The 17,984-nt window shown below is 32.9% G+C and overlaps 3 protein-coding genes across 3 annotated transcripts; 1 reads left to right on the forward strand and 2 right to left on the reverse strand.

The window, feature by feature from the left end:
* Positions 1 to 819: 819 nt before the first annotated feature.
* Positions 820 to 9,577, reverse strand: LOC114174237 (cytochrome P450 97B2, chloroplastic). The gene is made up of 14 exons (XM_028059033.1): positions 9,384 to 9,577; positions 8,704 to 8,884; positions 8,286 to 8,393; positions 7,095 to 7,179; positions 5,583 to 5,821; positions 4,989 to 5,162; positions 4,819 to 4,866; positions 4,644 to 4,703; positions 4,399 to 4,485; positions 4,186 to 4,274; positions 3,746 to 3,837; positions 1,956 to 2,017; positions 1,351 to 1,500; positions 820 to 1,273 (listed from the first exon to the last, which is right to left on the reverse strand). The coding sequence occupies exons 1-14, from the start codon at positions 9,512 to 9,514 to the stop codon at positions 1,049 to 1,051; spliced, it is 1,731 nt and encodes a 576-aa protein (XP_027914834.1). The 5' UTR covers positions 9,515 to 9,577; the 3' UTR covers positions 820 to 1,048.
* A 3,403-nt stretch (positions 9,578 to 12,980) lies between these two features.
* On the forward strand, positions 12,981 to 15,433 carry LOC114171302 (SUN domain-containing protein 5). The gene is made up of 4 exons (XM_028056425.1): positions 12,981 to 13,204; positions 13,470 to 14,686; positions 14,759 to 14,844; positions 15,073 to 15,433. The coding sequence occupies exons 1-4, from the start codon at positions 13,048 to 13,050 to the stop codon at positions 15,305 to 15,307; spliced, it is 1,695 nt and encodes a 564-aa protein (XP_027912226.1). The 5' UTR covers positions 12,981 to 13,047; the 3' UTR covers positions 15,308 to 15,433.
* Positions 15,434 to 15,571: 138 nt separating this feature from the next.
* On the reverse strand, positions 15,572 to 17,867 carry LOC114174645 (GDSL esterase/lipase At5g08460). Its single transcript, XM_028059473.1, has 5 exons — positions 17,555 to 17,867; positions 17,276 to 17,403; positions 16,930 to 17,169; positions 16,085 to 16,340; positions 15,572 to 15,990 (listed from the first exon to the last, which is right to left on the reverse strand). Exons 1-5 carry the CDS (start codon positions 17,865 to 17,867, stop codon positions 15,758 to 15,760), a joined length of 1,170 nt encoding a protein of 389 aa, XP_027915274.1. The 3' UTR covers positions 15,572 to 15,757.
* Between the last annotated feature and the right edge of the window lie 117 nt (positions 17,868 to 17,984).

The following is a 17,984-nucleotide window of genomic DNA, read 5'->3' on the forward strand; positions in this document are numbered from 1 at the left end:
AATTCTTTTGGAAGCTTTTGTCTAGCAAAAAGTAGCTGTTAAAATAAGTCTAACAGTGTCAATTAAAAAAAGGAAAATGATAACCTTGTTGCTTATAATTAAGGATTAATTTTTATTTTTGTGTATATAAAAATTTCTGAAAATAATATTAGCTCATTAAACATATATCCTTTTCTGTAAAAATTACTCCGTACTTTGTTTTACCAAAAATACCATTAGTTAAAAAAAAGAAAAAAAGCTAAGTCTTCCTATTTAACAAATTAAAATAAGAAATAATGAATATTACCGTGCAATTACTCAAATTTTCTTTACTTATTTTAGATTAACTAACGTATTCGTGTTAAATTTTCGATAAATTAGCTGTTAGCGAGTTTGATTTTGACTGCATGAATACATCTGAAACGAGTCTAGTTTCTCTTATAATTTTTTTTATTATTTTTTACTAAATATTAAAAATACATTATTTTAATATTTTAAAGATATTTTTGATATATTTTAAAATTTTAAAATCAGTGATATCGATATATCATACAACAGAAAAATATAGTACATAAAAATCACTAGAAAATTCAAATTCATCCATGGCTAAAGTTTTCCATAAAAGTTATTTTAAAACAAATTGTTTCACGTACTAGAAAATTTAACGTTGATAATTATTTTCAACGGTTTTTCTATTCCCACGATGTCATTCTCAAGTTATCGTAAAACTTTCCGACAACTTTTTATGCGTGTTCTGACCAAAATTGGAAAAACTCAAATACTATTCAATCCCAAAAATATGGGTTCTTCTTCACTTGTGCATTAGAATTAGCAAATACCTTCACAAATTTCACAAATTTCATTCAAGCACAACTTTTTCAAGTTAATACATACCCTATCTGCTACGTAAAAACTTTTTCTTTTCTCAAAATGCTTTTCGGCATACTCCTCACAAAAATTATTTCTCAAATAACTTATTTCCTTACAAAACAGCTGAAATTATTTCAATTTCAGCTGTCCCAAATTCGATACATTATTCTGAATAAGAAAAATGTACACCATTTGTATGTCAATGTGAATCAGATCTCTTCTTCAATTTGCACCAGAGTCCGTTTTTGGTATGGATGGTTGCCCCAGTAACTAGTTCCACCGATTCAGGGGTCCCCTTCAGTTCCACGTCAAAATTCTGGAGCAGCATAGTCAACGCTACAGTGGACTCCATCAAAGCAAATTGGTCTCCGACACATTTTCGTGGTCCGCCACCAAAAGGCAAGAAGGCAAAATCCGATATAATCTGATCAGGTAAAAATTTGTTGTCACTGTTCAGGAATGAGACAACACAAAGGAAAATAAAAAGGAGCAGGAAGCAACCTCGTTCGGATACAAGGCTCCGGGACTTCGAGATGGATCAAAACCGGACCATCCTTCAATTTCTTCATTCTTGTTTTCCACTAGAAATCTCTCGGGTTCGAACTCATGAGGGCGATCCCAAAAGTATGGAGATCTGTGGAGATTATATACCTGGATTTACGAATATTTAAGCAGAAATAAAAATATCAAGATTTTAAATATATGAAGTGAAATTCTGCAAAAACAAAATAACCAGACTGAAGTGTTAGTGGTAAAATTATGAGTACTATTCATTTTTCTTTTTAGAACAAAAAGGCTAGTATGGATAGGTCATTGTAGGGGGAGAATAGGTTACTCCAATATTAAAAAACTATTAATGGCATGTCTTGGATCCCGAAGGCAATGCCCCCACCTACAGGATAGCCTATTTCCCCACGAAAAAGGTTACAAGCAAAAAACTGCCAGTGTGGGGAATTCCCACTCGGTGCACTTCTCTTGGTTGTTAAGAAACTGCAAATTAATTGTTCAATGAAGGGAACCTGTCATGAACGTTGGGAAATTCTAGTCCTTAAAATCCATGCGTTTGTTCATAAAAGAAACAAGGAGCCACGTATGTTTGTACTCACAGAAATGAAGAGATCGGTCCCGGCAGGAATTGCATAACCATCTTTGTCACCTTTGTACCCTCCTGGAAGCATCACAAAAGTTCATGGATATAAGCAAATGGAAACAAAAAATAAAAATTAACTAACAAAACTAACTAGACAAGAAAGAAACAGACACATTAGTCGAGTGTAGATCGTCGAAATATCAGTTACTGGAAACACAGATTCCTAGTAAGTAATCATTTACATTAGTTATTGAAGGTGATGCATAAGAAGTCTGTCTGACCTCCTTCATTGACCAAATATGTATATCTTTAAATCCAAATTAAGTTAATGCATACAGGTTAAAGACATTAATTAAAATGAATTGACACTAAAAAGGTACACTATGACCCAGTACAGGTTGTCATGTATGTTAAGATTATTGAGCTTTCTAATGATTACTCTAAAGATGATTTCTAATTCTAAATATCTCTGGACTAACATTACGTCGTAATGAAACTCAAGTTTAAAATTATTTCACCTCAATCTAAGGAAATCATTGTGTTTGTATTCCTTTATCCATCTTTATCACCTTCTACCAAGTGTCATTTTCTAATAATTATTTTAAAAGTAATATCTAAGAAGATTTATAATTTATATGGTCATGAAACTCTAATTTAAAACTATTAAATGTAACTAATATATGGTCCTTGACACATCTCTTTGTAATTGAAACACTTGCATATACATGCTCCTCCGTTGTAATAGATACACAGAATGTTATTTTGTATTCACCACATATCTCAACAAAAACTATTTGACCTTAATCTAAGGAAACTCATTCTCTTTGTATTCCTTTACCCATCTTTACTAAGCTTCTATTCTAGGTGTTCTTGATTCCTCCAGTTTTGGAAAGTAACCCCTTTTGTTCATTCATAAGGGAATCCTTATTTCAGTTTCTGATTCATAATCCATCAACAGATAGATCGACTTTAAAAGTCCGTTTTCGGGAGAGAAGAAGCAAATATCAAGCCCCTTATTGCATGTTAGTTTCTATTAGGGGAACGTTGTATCTGTTTACCTAGCTTTGAACTGTTTCAATCCAGCTAAATGTTTGATAAAAAAAGGGAAAGATGCTGTGGAATTGTGTTTTTGTGTCTAGAGTGTAGTCCATTTGGCAAGAGTGCAAGGCCAGAAATCTATCCCTCCTTATCCCTTTGTGGAATATGCTTGTTTTCTTCTGTCTACTTGTTCCAAAAGCATAGGAAACTGATTAGCTCTTTCGAATTGATGCATTTTCTGCATTTTTCTTATCGATTTTCAGAGGATTTCTGAGTTCTGGTTGTTCAGCAATGTATTCTTTTTTACTACAAATTACTTTCTATATCTCTGTAATTATTCTATATTATGTTATGTCATGCATGAGACTTGCAATCCATGTTTCCCGTGCTAATTAATTGGGTGAAGTATATCAACTATGAAGTCCAAACAGTGTACACGTTCACTCTTCAAGACTAATATTCCCTAAAACATTTTATAAACACCTAATCACTTGGAAAACCACACTAAACAACTGTTAAGAAGGAAGAACCAAACAATTAAATACTCCACTGAACATCTCACTCTACTCGACGTAGGATTCATGCACTCCATATTACCCAAGTTCCTATCAACATTCTATTATTTTCATGCCGTGTATTGATGGTTGGGATTTTAAACACATTAAGAAATTTAATATTAATTTAAAATTTCAGATACCAAGCAACAAAAACAATTAATGTAATTTGTTTCCGTTCCATCTTTATCAAGTAATTAGTAGCAATCAATACCTGGTAAAACGTCAGATTTGAGTGTTCGTCTAATCAGCAAAGGTGGTTGTGGGTATAAACGAAGAGCCTCAACAATAATCAATCTAATATACCTGAAAGCATACGATGTATTTAACAAACTATTTTACTCTTGTTGCTTAGTTGGAACAGTAGAATGTGATATTCCCCCAAAACACCCTACAGTGAACTCTGATATTCATTGCAAACCTTGCCTTGCAAGAAAGCTGATTGATTATAAAGCTCACATCATGAAAAAAACAATTGAAAGTAACTACTTGTTATGCTTGTCTTTCATGTAGATATGACATATCTGTTCCCTTTTTGTTAGACAACAAAACTATTGCCAATTTGTTATAACTTTAGTTAATCTTTCTGAATTAAATAATGGTCATCAAAGAGGTTCCAGTGAACATAAAGGTAAATATGAAATAAGAACCCACTGCAGTTTTTTAAGTGATTCATAAGTTGGCCTCTCTGTACCCAGCACCAAATCTACCTCTGCTTGAGCCTTCTTCATTTTACTAGGATTCTGTAACAAGGAAATTGGAAAAACAATAAGATGGTGTTGCAAAAACAGGAATGTCTGAAGAAAAGTCATGACAACCAACAATTGAAGTTATCGTGGCACATTCAGGTACGCTACACAAACATACTTGAGCTAGGAGGAAAACTGCCCACGTAAGAACTGCAGCCGTTGTTTCATGACCAGCAACAAGCATTGTCATTAAATCATCCCTCAACTGTCCAGACACAAAAAGAGTAAGAAGCACAGCCTACTTTGAACAACTACCTGAAATGAAATATATTGTCTACACAAGCAACTTTGCCGCTAATCCAAAGCATCCAAATTTCAGTCAGCATGGCTTTTGTAAGCATGTTGGGTTAGGATTAGATATACCTGACGATCATCAACATCAGCTCCCCGCATATCAACCAAGAAACGCAAAAGACTTGCATCCTGTAAACTCCTATATTAATAAACTCAGTGGTATTTGAAGAACTCCAAGTTTTCAGGTAAGTATTCTGATAGTTTAACATAAGCTATTAGCATTAAATCCATCAAGATAACACACCTTCAAATTTACGTAATCTCTCTGCTGCAATTTCTCAACATCTGTTTCCTGCAAATAGAATCATTTCAAGACCATGTCATGTACAGTCAAAATAATGTGACAGTCTAACAAAGAGACTGATTCCTGCAATCAATCATAATATTCAATCATGAAACTAAAGTATCACTAACCTGTCTGCTTTCTTTTGCATTTTTAATAAGTTCGTCCAGACACGCATTGATGATCTTTAGGTCATCATGAAACTTTCTTTGCCTTGGGACTATCCACCTTGCCAATGGAATTTTCCAATATGGAATGTAAAACGTGGATCTGTGTTCAGCTTCAAAAAGAGTGCCGTAGACTGCCTATAAGAGACTTAAGAGCAGAGAGTATGTGAATTCTCCTAACCAATGGTTAGAGAAGCAAATAAAAAATTATGGTCTTGACACCATTTTCCAATAAGACCTACAATCGAGACTTGCATTTCATCACAAACTATGATTAAATAAACAAGCAGTTTATTACTGACAAGATGAGAAGCTTTGCAGACATGTAAGGTGTGTTGTCTACTTATATTAATGATGAAAAGTCCTATTATTTTTTACCCGCACAAATCTCTCAACATGTAACACACTAGAGATTGAATTTAGATAAATAGTAAATAAATACTTAGCTAACCACTTTTAAGGAGGCAAAATATACGAAAGAAAATTGTCATGTCTACTTCCATTTACAATCAATCCAACATCGCTGTATACTTGGAATGCATAACCTTTCAGACAAACCTTAATAACAGGAGATTCTTTGGTGACAGAACCAAAGTCATAGTTGAACACACCAAGACCAATAATATCAAGAGCTAAACTAGAAAACTCTGCCTCAAGATCCAATTCAGCTGACTTAGGTCCACCATTACCATCTCCTTCGAGAAGCTTATTAACCTTCAATATTGTTCTTTCTGAACAAGCTGTGAATATTTTTACCATAGCTTCCAAGTAGGAGTTATGGAAAGCCGGAGCAATGACTGCATATTTTAGAAATACAAAGTGAAGAAAAAATTAATATTAGGTTAAATCATGAAATCCTTTAACATTATTACCACCACCGCAAAAACAACCTATAGAAACTATTGATGATTTAAAAGTTCTTCATACTAATAAGTTGTAACTGATTTCTTGTATTAATTTGGTTGATTACTGCAGTCCTTAAAAATTGGAATGATGAACTCCATTTATTGATTTGAAAATGATATTTGACAACACATTTGGGAGAACACATAGGCCCCGAAAGATGACTGTTTGAGGTTCTTCATTAGTTCTAATGGAAAACACTTCAAGACACTATCATAGAAGATCTATGATAACTATAAGTAACTTTTAAAAATTAAATATAGGTCAGGGAAATATCATTAGCAGTTCCAAATTAAAATGTTTATGGATATTTCATTAGATCTTTAGTAAAAGGTATTGCACTTTATTTACCTGGTCACAGACCCAGTAAAGAAAGACGGTTGTATTTGGCCCTCAACATCCAACATAAAACTTGATGTACTGAACATGGATGTTTAATCTAGTCTAGGACGTGCTTACCAAGGACACACAAAAGATTGTTCCTAATTGAATGCTTTTAGCGGATGATCTAATTTTGATTAGGGAATCAAAGGAAGCAATTAAATTTAGCACTTGAGCTTTAGATACAAGCTTTGGAAATAAAGGGTTTCCACTCAAGTAGGAATGAGGAAAAAATGAATTGCAACTTTTTTCAAGACAAGAGGAATATGACTTTAAAGTTTAAATTGAAGATGTCATAACACAAATATCTAGCAACGTCAACGTACCTAGCCAGCTCAAAGGAAAGTTTTATCACGCTATACATCCAATTATACTCCATAGGGTGAGTGTTGGACATTAAAGGGACAAGAGAAAATGGAGGATGAGAAATCTTCTATAAGATACAAAGATAAAATGGAAGAGAATACATCAGCTCAAAGAAGCATCCAAATCTCTTTTCAAATCTATCATTTGAAATTCCTAGAGTAAAAACAAGAAAACCATAAAGAGGCTACAAAAGCAAGCCTGTCTCATAAAATGTGCACTGGAATTGCTCTCGGAAGAGTAAAAAACCAAACTTAATGAAAAGAACCTAGTGTAGAAGCCGCTTTTAGTTTTTATACCTTCTACATCCTAAATCTTCATGAACAGAGAAAAAGATTTGTAAATTGTACAAAGGATCAGATGCAGAATCAAGGACATAAAAAGGGACGAAAATGACAAAGATATTAAATAAAGTTTGTACACCTCTTCTCCTTTGCTTCCAAGTATCCAGGTCTGCTGGTATGAGTCCTTTGCCCATTATTGGTTCTAGGATATCAGCAAGTACTCCCTAGTTTTTTAATTAGCAGAAATTAGAGACATTTTGAAGATGAAATTGAAGTAAAATAAAATAGACACAATTCAATGAAATAGGCACGTAGATTTGCCAGGAAACCAACATATCCAAGCTTACAATCTACGGCCAGAACATGTTTTACATTTAGCTATATTTTAGTGGGTAGCCCACTGGTCACGAAATATTTCACAAAGGAATACATTTACTTTAACAGGATTTAGTTACTGCATTTATTTATTATATTATTCTAAAAAATAACGTACCAATTTCCACTGTTACAAGGCTTCTCAACCTGTTCAGTAAGGACCATATGAACTTAGCCTATAAAGTTCAGAAGCATGCATAAAACTAATGAATGTTAAGCAGGGGATAGAGTTAATTATCCTGAAAAGTACATAAGCTTAGTGTCACTATCATAAAACTAATGATGGGTAAGCAGGGGAGGAGTTAATTAGCCTGTTAACTTCAGAAGCTCAATGTCACTTTCATAAAACTGATGAGGGTAAGCAGGGGAGGGGTTAATTAGCCTGTTAATTTCATAAGCTTAATTATCATTTTTCATAAAACTATGAGGGGTTAGCAAGGGAGGAGTTAAATTTATCATGAAGGTTCTTAGTTAGAAAGAGGGTACAGGGTAGAAGGAAGCCGAGGATAAAGAGTTATAGTTTTGATGCAGGAAACTGCAGTAGAAAACTCGAGAAGTCGGACAGTTTTTTACTAGATAAAATGTAGGTCAGTAAGAGTAAAACCACATTCTTCACAAATTAAATCCACTTTCATTTAGCTATCAAATATCACTGAAAATTTTTCCAGTGTTTTCTATTTCATATTTATCTCGTACATGTGAACATAAGATTAATTGAGGGTAAATATGCTGGGCACTGAACTCCGCTCTTCATTTCATTCCAGTTATTGGAATAGCCAAAAAAACATTTAGTCCTTTTTAGGTACAAACTTCATGAGTAAAAATCCAGAGAGGAATAATTCAATTAATACAAAGTTCACATTTTTCTTTTTCAAAGGATGTCACGGACAAACAATCTATATGAAAATGGACTGAACCAAGTGTAACAAAATTCAAGTGAGAGCTGAGACCATACCTTGTCATAAGAAAATGCATTTTCTCGCAGAATATGTCTAGCAACTATGGGATCTGATACAACAACAAATGCTTTTGGTCCAAAGGCAAGTTTATACACTCCGCCATGCTGTGCCAGGTTAAAAATAATATCCTCAGATGATAATTAAAATATGACAGACTGAGTAAAGGAAACTATGATGGAAAAAGTAAAACAAACAATTTGAGCCAATTTATGAACAAACTATATATTCTCTTGATTAACTATAGCTATAGGAGCGTTGAAGTAAAAATACTGACACCTGAAAGTCAAAAATTAAAACAAATACATCCAAAGATGAAAACAAAAATGATAAGCCAAAATGAAGAAAAAAATACCACATATACGACTTATGTAAAGCAGGACACGAGAAATTCATGATAGATAAAAAGGTAAGTACCTCCAAGAACCAATCATACAGTGAGAAAAAGAGAGGCCGATCAAACAGATCTGTTACAGCCCCTTCAGCTATGGGCATAGACCCTAAACTTCCACCACTTAAAAAGTCTGTAAGGAGGTTACTTGCATTGTCAAGGATATTTCTACTTGATTTCTTCTTATCCGTATTAATCGATTGGCATCTACATTCAACACAAACATGGCTTATACACAGAGTAATAACATATGATATGCTCCTACCAAGCTCGGAACATAAAATTAATACTAATAAAAGAAAAACTCAAACAAATTAAGACATTAGAAATTAATTTAGTTGCTAAACAGTTTAAACTTCCAAGTACTACTATCCGTGCTAGTTTCACATTCATTATTTACTCGAACAAAAGGAATCCGAAACAACTCATTGACATCTTACAGAAAGCGAAATCAATACACGAGCTAGGATAAGAGTATCTGAGTTTCATTTTAGTCGAAAATTAGGTAAACTTGGGTTGGAGTTCAAGTTGACGACTAGGCGACAGTGGATAAAACACTTGAATGAAAGTAATGAACTAGCATAATTATATATTTGTTGATTTCACAAGAAAAGGAGGTTAAAGCATGCATTCATGTATGAGCACTCGGACATGAAAAAGTAGCGAAGAAACAGAAATGGAGTAGGAGTTTTGGTTGCAGAAGAACCTGATTGAAGAAAATTGTTGGGAGTGAAGAGTGCGAAAATGAAGAGAAGAAGGGAAAAGAGATAATGGCTTAAAACAAGAATGAAACTTGGCGTCGGTGACGGTGGAGAGGGCTGGGGTGGTGGCGCTCATGGCGGAGCGTTGTTTACTGCGACTGTCTGAAGGAACCGTAAATGGAGAACACAATTGGTTCACACGCAGTCTATAATATAAACAAAAAGGTGTCTGTCCAGTACAAGAAAAAAAAATCTCAATGGAAATTAATATTAAAAAATTATTTTATAATTAGTCAATTTCAAAATTTTAGACCAATTTAATTTTTCATCTTTTGAAATATATGAATTTAATTATTTTTAATTAAATTTTGTTAAGTTTATTTCACATGCATATTTTATAATAATATTTAACTTAATATTAAAATAAAAATGTGTCAAATAATATAAATAACTCAAATATAATTCTGAAATACGTACAAAACATTTAATAAATCTAACAAAATTTGATTAAAAAAACTAAATTTACGTATTTATCTATTGATCCAAAATATCAAAATAGATTAACTTTAAAATTTAGTGAGAGTTAAGAAATTAAAAACTTATTTAACTCAAAAATCAATTAATTTCACTTTTTTCTAAAATATTTTTTTACTTTTTATTTCATTGAGCAATAGTTTGGATTTCAATTTATTAGTTTCAAAAATTGAACTGTACTATTGATCCTGTAATATTTTACAATTAAGTAATTCTGGATGGCTGATATAACCATTATCTGATTTCTAAGGGAAGATGCAGGAGTGTTTGTAATTAATAATTATATTAATGATTTATTTCAATGAGTTATTGGTATATGTAATTAATAAATTTTAATATTTATTATAATTGAATATACAATAAATAAATTATAAATTTTTAATTGGAAAATATTAAATATGTTATTAATTTTTTAAAGGAACTGACATTAAGAACATAAATAGATCTAAACTGTAACTGATACAAATAAATTACATCAACCAGTTCCTTTATTTAGAATTCCGGGGAAGTGCAATTTAGTGTTTGTTATCCCTAAAAGAAATAGTAATACTGGTTATATAGGAAGAAAAAAAAAGATAATTGCATGTCTAATTACTTTAAATTATGTTATTTTAGTTTTTAATTTTAAAACATAGTTTACAGATAAAATAAAAATTTGAAATATTTACTTATAAAACATAGTTTCCAATTAGTTTTTTTTTTTTTCAAGATTAGTGCATATCCATCCATGTCTCTAAAGTTAGTTCGGTTCAATCACTTCATCGAAGACCGGATCAGACGAACGATTTTTAATTTTTTAATCTGTTGTGCTTGTAACACGGTTGTAACAAAACCAATATTGGTGGATCACTATACCATAGACACGTACGGCTATAGAAGCTTCTAAGATATAGGATTCAAATCTATATATTAAAGTATGGATGAGGTTAATAGGTGTCCTTAGAATATTTAAAATATTAGTGAAGGATAATTAATAAGTATTAAATTTTATAAAGATTCTTAGTTAATTTTGATAACTAATAAGTATTTTTGTTCATAATTTTATTATATTTAAAGAATACAAATATTTTTAAATGTTATACGATTATATTTAATATTTTATTTGATATTTATCCATAAAAATTAAAAAAAATCAAATAATTATATTTTAATATTGTTAAAAATTAAAAAATAATTAAATTAATATAAAAACCTAAAAGTAGTGATAAATTTTTAAAGATAAAAAAAAATTCCTTTTACTCTAATTTGATAATCTTTTATAACATCTATGTTAACTCAACAAATCTTTGTATTAGAAAAACAAACAATATTTCAATATCTGAAATTATTAATTATAAATACATAAATTTAGTATAAAAAAAATTAATTATTTAAACTTTTAGTAAAAATCTTAAAAATTTCAAATTGCTTATTTTGTATCTTAAAAATTTGAAGAACAATTTTATAAAATTTGTTATGTATATTTATATTATTTTAATTAGTGGACTTAATTGTTTTAGCTTTGAATGTAAAAAAAATAAAATTAATATACATTAATTATTCTTTAACTAGTGTCTTAAGACACCATAAATTATTATGAATTAATTAAATTAAAAACTAATATTTATTTACTCTAATTTATCTATAAATTAATTTAGACAAATATAATAACTTAAAAGTATTATCACTTAATATAAAAATGGATTTAATTCATCTATTTAATATTTAAAAAATGAAAAATTGCGATAATATATATATATATATATATATATTATATATATATAATTATAATAGAAATTTATACAATAAATTTTTAAGTTCGTGAGTATTTAAGAAAATTATACATATATATATATATATATATATATATATATATATTATCAATAAAATGATAGTTAATTTTTTTGTTATTAGAAAAAGTTGATACACCTATATATGTTGTATGAATATTGATGTTAAGTATAGTATACATGGGCATTCATGAGGCATGACTGAACTTCATTTATAGTGGATCGGTCACTAATAAAATTGAAATTATTATTATCCGCAATGAAGATAAAATTCACTTAATTTCACAAATCTCAATATTCAAACTTAATTATCTTCTGAAATATCAGTAATAGAAACATCATTAATTAAATAAATGGTAAGCAATGGCATCATTAAACATAGAGTTATTAGAACCTGTAATCTGATCCGGCTTCACTCAATTCATCACGAGTTGATGTCAATCCAATCCGACTCATTATTAGCAAGTCAAAAAAATCCGAACTCAGTAAACGGGTTGGCTCATGAACTAATTTAATTACAAAAAAATACAAGTTTTTTTTTTTTCAATCAAAAGTAAATTCTAATTCTAATTAAAATCTAAATAAACTTCAATATAATCCAAATATAAATCAAAATCACAAAAATACAAATTATCTATGTGTTGACTAATGAAAAAAACCTAACCTCACCCAAATGCAAAGCCCAACTTAACAAAAAATAATTGTATGACCCTTTATTTGCGGGTTAGTTAGCCAACCCGGCTCACTACGGATTCAACCCGAGTGAGCCGGATTCTAGGTGATCCGGGTCAAAAATCAACCCATATTGAAATTTGTAAAAAAATTTCAACCCAACCCGAATCCGTGACGAGCCGGGTTGACTCGCGAGTTCTAATCCATTTTGACAACTCTAATTAAAAAAAAAAAGTTATTTATTTTGTTTATTTATATTTAAAATAAATGTATAGTTTTTATGAAACAGAAAGAACAATTAATTGTTCCCATTCTCCAATAAAAAAGCATTTAAATTAGTACGGTTAATGTCAGTTATACAAAATAAGAAGGAAGTGGAGCAAGTGACCCTGAAAATGGTTATGATTAGTAAAAATGATAGTTAAGTAGAGTAAATGAATTAATGAGGTATTAGGCATAGGAAATAAGAGAAGTGGAAAATTACTGAAAATAGAAGTTTTGTTAAGATGGTGCGGTTGAAGATAAAAGAGTAATTGTTGGGAGTGGCCGTTAAGTCCTATTTCTGCGCCTATTCTATTTAAGCGCTCAGTTTTTCACTCATTCTTTTCGCCACGCAAATTTGTTTTCTTTGTTCGTTTCTGATTTTTCTTCTGCACTGGCTTCCATCAATCGGTATTCAATCATCGATGAGCCGATGAGACTGAAACATGAAGAATCATCGTCACCCATCAAATTCCACACGTCAAGGAATCAATGCAGTACCAGCATTTTTGGCATCTCTTTCTCTTTCATTTTCTCCTTATGGTGCCTCCTCTTCTACATCAAGCTTCGCCTCGTTCATGGCACTGGAGGTAAAGGTCCACCCTTTTTCTCATCCTTATGCAACCATCGTATTTGATCTTCCTACGTTGCATGCCCATCAATATTTTTTTACGAGACATCAACATAATATGTTCTTCTTGGATGTTTTCTGTTGGAATTTCATTCATGGTGTTTTTGTTTTTTGTTATTGTTGATGTTGTTGTGCAATTACATATCTGGAATAATGATGATCATGTGCATGCGTACATATTCATGTGTGGCTCGCTGATCTTGCATGTGTTTTCACAATTGCAGCTATGTTAGAGTTAAATGAATCAGGTAGCTCCAACAATGTTAGTCAGAAACTTACAAAGCCCTTGTACTCACTTCCTGAAACAACTAGTATAGAACAAGTGTTTTTGCACGTTTTAGGAAATGGTAGTAATTTGGTGTGCAAAGTGCATCCTCCGCAAGAGGAAAATAAGCTGCAAGAAATATCTGATGGGAAACTCCAACCCCATTATGATGAATTCCAGAACATGACAGAAGGACAAGAAAAAACAAAGGGAATGGACTCAGCGCTTGTTAACATAACTCACAGGCTAGAATCTGATGGCTCTGTGTACAACTATGCCTCCGATTCCAAAGGTGCAAAGGTGGTGGCCCATAATAAGGAGGCCAAAGGGGCAACGAATATACTCGGTAAGGACCATGACAAGTACCTGAGAAACCCTTGCTCTGTTGAAGGGAAATTTGTTGTTATTGAGCTTTCAGAAGAGACCCTTGTTGATTCTGTGAAGATCGCGAACTTTGAGCATTATTCTTCCAACTTCAAGGAGTTTGAATTGGCTGGAAGTTTGAGTTATCCAACTGAAGAATGGAGCATTCTGGGAAAATTTGTTGCTGCCAATGTCAAGCATGCACAGGTCTTTAAACTGTCTGAGCCCAAGTGGGTGAGGTATTTGAAGTTGACCTTGCTGAGTCATTATGGATCTGAGTTTTACTGCACACTGAGTGTTGTAGAAGTTTATGGGATCAATGCAATAGAGCGAATGCTTAAGGATCTTATTGTGGCTTCTGTGGGATCTATTCCTGATAAGCCACCTGTGGATACTAACAGCGACACCCCTTCTCTGAAATCAGAAGATGGTCAAAATGATAAAAATGGAAAGAAAGTTGATACTAAGAATGATACCGTGGCTGCTGAGGTATCAAGCAATGATACCACTCGAGAATATGATGCAGAAGCGGCAAAAATGACAACGACCGCAAAATTGAATACAGATCCTGTATTAGAACTTAGACAACAGCTGAATGGTAGGGTGGCTGGTGACACTGTTCTGAAGATTTTGATGAAGAAAGTGAGGTCAGTAGAGGTTAACTTATCAGCCCTTGAGGATTACCTCAAAGAATTGAACAGAAGACAAGGAGCTAAAATACCGGATCTTGAGAAACAGTTGTCCAGATTATCAGAAAGTCTTGGACAAAGCAAGTCACAGATTAGAGATCTCTGGCACTGGAACACAAATTTGGTGGGTAACCCTATGCCGCAGTGCCTGTTTCATTCCTCTTTAAATTTCTCATCATGTCTTTTCTTTAACCAGGAAAAAGGAATATCTGAGGTTGAGTCTTGGAAAGATGCTGTCTCATCTCAGCTTAACGAATTAGCCAGAGAAAACAGCATGTTAAGGTTAGTGTAGTAGATCCTTTTGATAACTTTGATTAAAATCTATCTACTCCATCATGTTGTCTCATTGGAGAAGCTTGAAATCATCTCATTTTAGTCATTTCCAACCCTGCTTGCTCATTTTGTTGCCGCTAACATTGCATTTTGAAGTAGAAGATTGCTTTTACCACTGCTTGCTTTAGTGACTTTTCTCTCTTTTTCTGCGGTATGGTAATTGACATCTCATTTCAGATCAGATGTTAGAAAGATTGCAAGTAATCAAGCAAATATGGAAACCAAAGAACTTGCTGTGTTTGCAACGAGTCTTGTTTTTGTGTGCCTTGCAGTTCTCAAGATAGTTTCGATACACATGTTGACGTTTTCTGCATCATATAATGCGAATAAGGTGCTCCAGACAATTAGAGGATGGGTTACATTATTTGTATGCTGTAGTATAACAATATTCATTATCTTGTTTCATAGCTAGGCGTTCGCTTCTGCTGTATAGACTTGGATCATTGTAGAAACTTGTTCCATACATAGTACTGTTAAAAGTTGTCACGTAGTAAACCGTTTCTTGTTACTGCACTGCAGCATATAAAAGAAGTGATTCCAGATCCTAGCTTCACTTCCATAGGTTGCAATTGTGCAGTTAGATATTTAACTCTTTTCTTCAGTGGCTATTAAGGCCATTATTTGTTCGAACAGTCGAATAGATTTTTTATACATGACCAAGTTTTTGTCAGTGTTAATATTTGATATCCATTGTACATTTACAACGTTATATATACATACATATATATGTGTATATATGTATATGTATGTGTATATATGTATATGCCTAGTTGTCTTCAGTAACATGTGCAAAAAACTACCTACTTATACGTAGAGTCATCAAATACTTGTCTGCTAAAAGGAGTAAACTAACACCAGAATATCATTTTGCCATCTTAATAACCATGTCCTCCAAGTTGTTAGGGTAGCACATTTTAGTGTGGCGGCCATTCCATATATTGTCTGCCAGAATGGCATTCACTGCATCAGTTGGATGAAATTGATCCCACCAGATATGGTTGGAGGAGTTATTGCACGCCATTTCCGGTGATAAGCACATGATCCAGCCCTTGTACTTCCCCATTCCACAGCAGGCCTCAGTTGTGACGTTAAAGCCTAATTAGGGAACATAAAGCAGATGTGTGATGTTAAATGCTACAGAAATTGAAATTCATAAAAGACTGAGAGGTATAAAAACGAATACTAGTACCATAAAGTTCGTGATTCTTTAAAATATCCATGGAACCTTCAAACACGTCACAGAAGATGATATTGGCCTCAGGGAGCTCCGCAGCAAGATTTTCAACCATGTACCTTGTGAGGAAGTTAAACTCAACAGCCATGTCATTTATTTGCTCAACACATTCTCCATTTTCATTACCGTACTCCCACAGGTAGTGAGGGGCACAGCCAATTGGGGCAAGTCCCGTGATCACCACTTTCCTGACATTTAAGTTGTACAAGTTCTGTGTCATCAAGGATAACATATCAGATAGGTCAATTTCAGTTACTGTATGCAAAAGAGTCAAGAAAATTTTGAAATATGTATTAAAATTACATGAAATTTTGAACGTCTCATGTGCACAAAAACAAGTGTCGGGTTAATCACGCTATTATTCAGAACAAAAATTGTTGACTGAACTAGGTATGAACAATCCAGGTAAAACTGAAAAATTAACTAAAATTTAGTATTAAAAAACAGAAAGGTAAAGAGTTGGTACTACGACTGGGTTGAGGTAGGGTGAAGAATGAAATGAAAAATTGGTTTCGTAAGAAATGTATCATGACCTTATTTTCTATTTTCAATTACAAAACATAACATTTTAACATAAAGTAATGAATAAACTAAACTTCCCTATTTCTTAAAATTTAAATGGACTTGCTTTCTTTGGCGGTGACCATGGGCAAGTACAGACTTATGTATGTTTCACCATAGAAGTCCTGCATGTCTGACACGCGAACATGACACCAAAACAATGCATTCATGGATGAATATCATGATTTTTTTGAAGTATAATGAATGACTGAGAAGTTAAATTTAAGCACTGTTTTTACCTTTATCTCTTGCCAGAGTGAAGATGCCAAGAAGTGGTTGAAATGCCAGGGTAGGTACAAATTATCGACGTTGGATACATTGAGCAAATAGTAATGAATGTAGTCGTTGATTCCAATAGAAATATAAAAGACAGAATTGGATACGATATTGGTTGCAGCATCCTCGCCCATGCTCAAAATGAACTGCTGAAAAGTGTCTGTAAATTGCTGAATTTGCTGAGTGAGGGAGATATGCTGACCCTGAACCAATTTACACATTAGAATTTGAACTAATAACATCTTCTGAATTGCGTGATCATGATTAATCAGAAAGAACAAGAATCGTAGAAAATTGAATGAAACAAACCAATTCAGAGCCACTAGAGAGAATGATGCCAGCCCCTGCAGAAGCATAATTTACCCCATGAATCATATCATCCACTGCCCCTGTCTGCCCAAGATAACTTGGCACAAAGGGAAGCCCTAGACGCAGAGCTGATGCAAAAATTATCACAAATAAATCAATCTAATAACATTTAATTTTAAACCAGATATAACATTCAATAAGAATCAAGCACAACAAGGGGAAAATAAAACATGCGTGAATTAGAAGGCTGTGAGTGATAAAGAAAGGATCTTTGTTCACCAAGATAATCGACAGGGATCCTTCCGTTGGAGAATCTTCCGGTGGGTTGGTGGGTGTCGAAATCTCTTCCATAAGGAAGATGATCGGCACGTGCGAAGGTTCCAAGGAAATTGTTGGTTCCGCAATCGACGGAGGAGTCTCCGATGACGAACAACGCCGGCACCAGAGAAGAAGAAGGTGCAGTTGAGGGGCTGAGACTGAGTTGTTGCCGGAAAGGAGGATCTTGGAACGGGAACAGTGTTCTTGATTCTACAAAGGTAGAAGATAGTATTACAGTAGATACTAAAAAGTACACAATAACGTTCATACTCATTATCCTTCAATTTCCCATGCAGAGATCGAAATTTAAGCATTCAAACTCTCCAATGTTCTCTTATTTTGGCGGGTAACCATAATATATGTCAATCTCAATACACCCTTTATAAATCTC

Source organism: Vigna unguiculata, chromosome 2, assembly GCF_004118075.2.
Source record: "Vigna unguiculata cultivar IT97K-499-35 chromosome 2, ASM411807v1, whole genome shotgun sequence".
Classification (NCBI taxonomy): domain Eukaryota; kingdom Viridiplantae; phylum Streptophyta; class Magnoliopsida; order Fabales; family Fabaceae; genus Vigna; species Vigna unguiculata.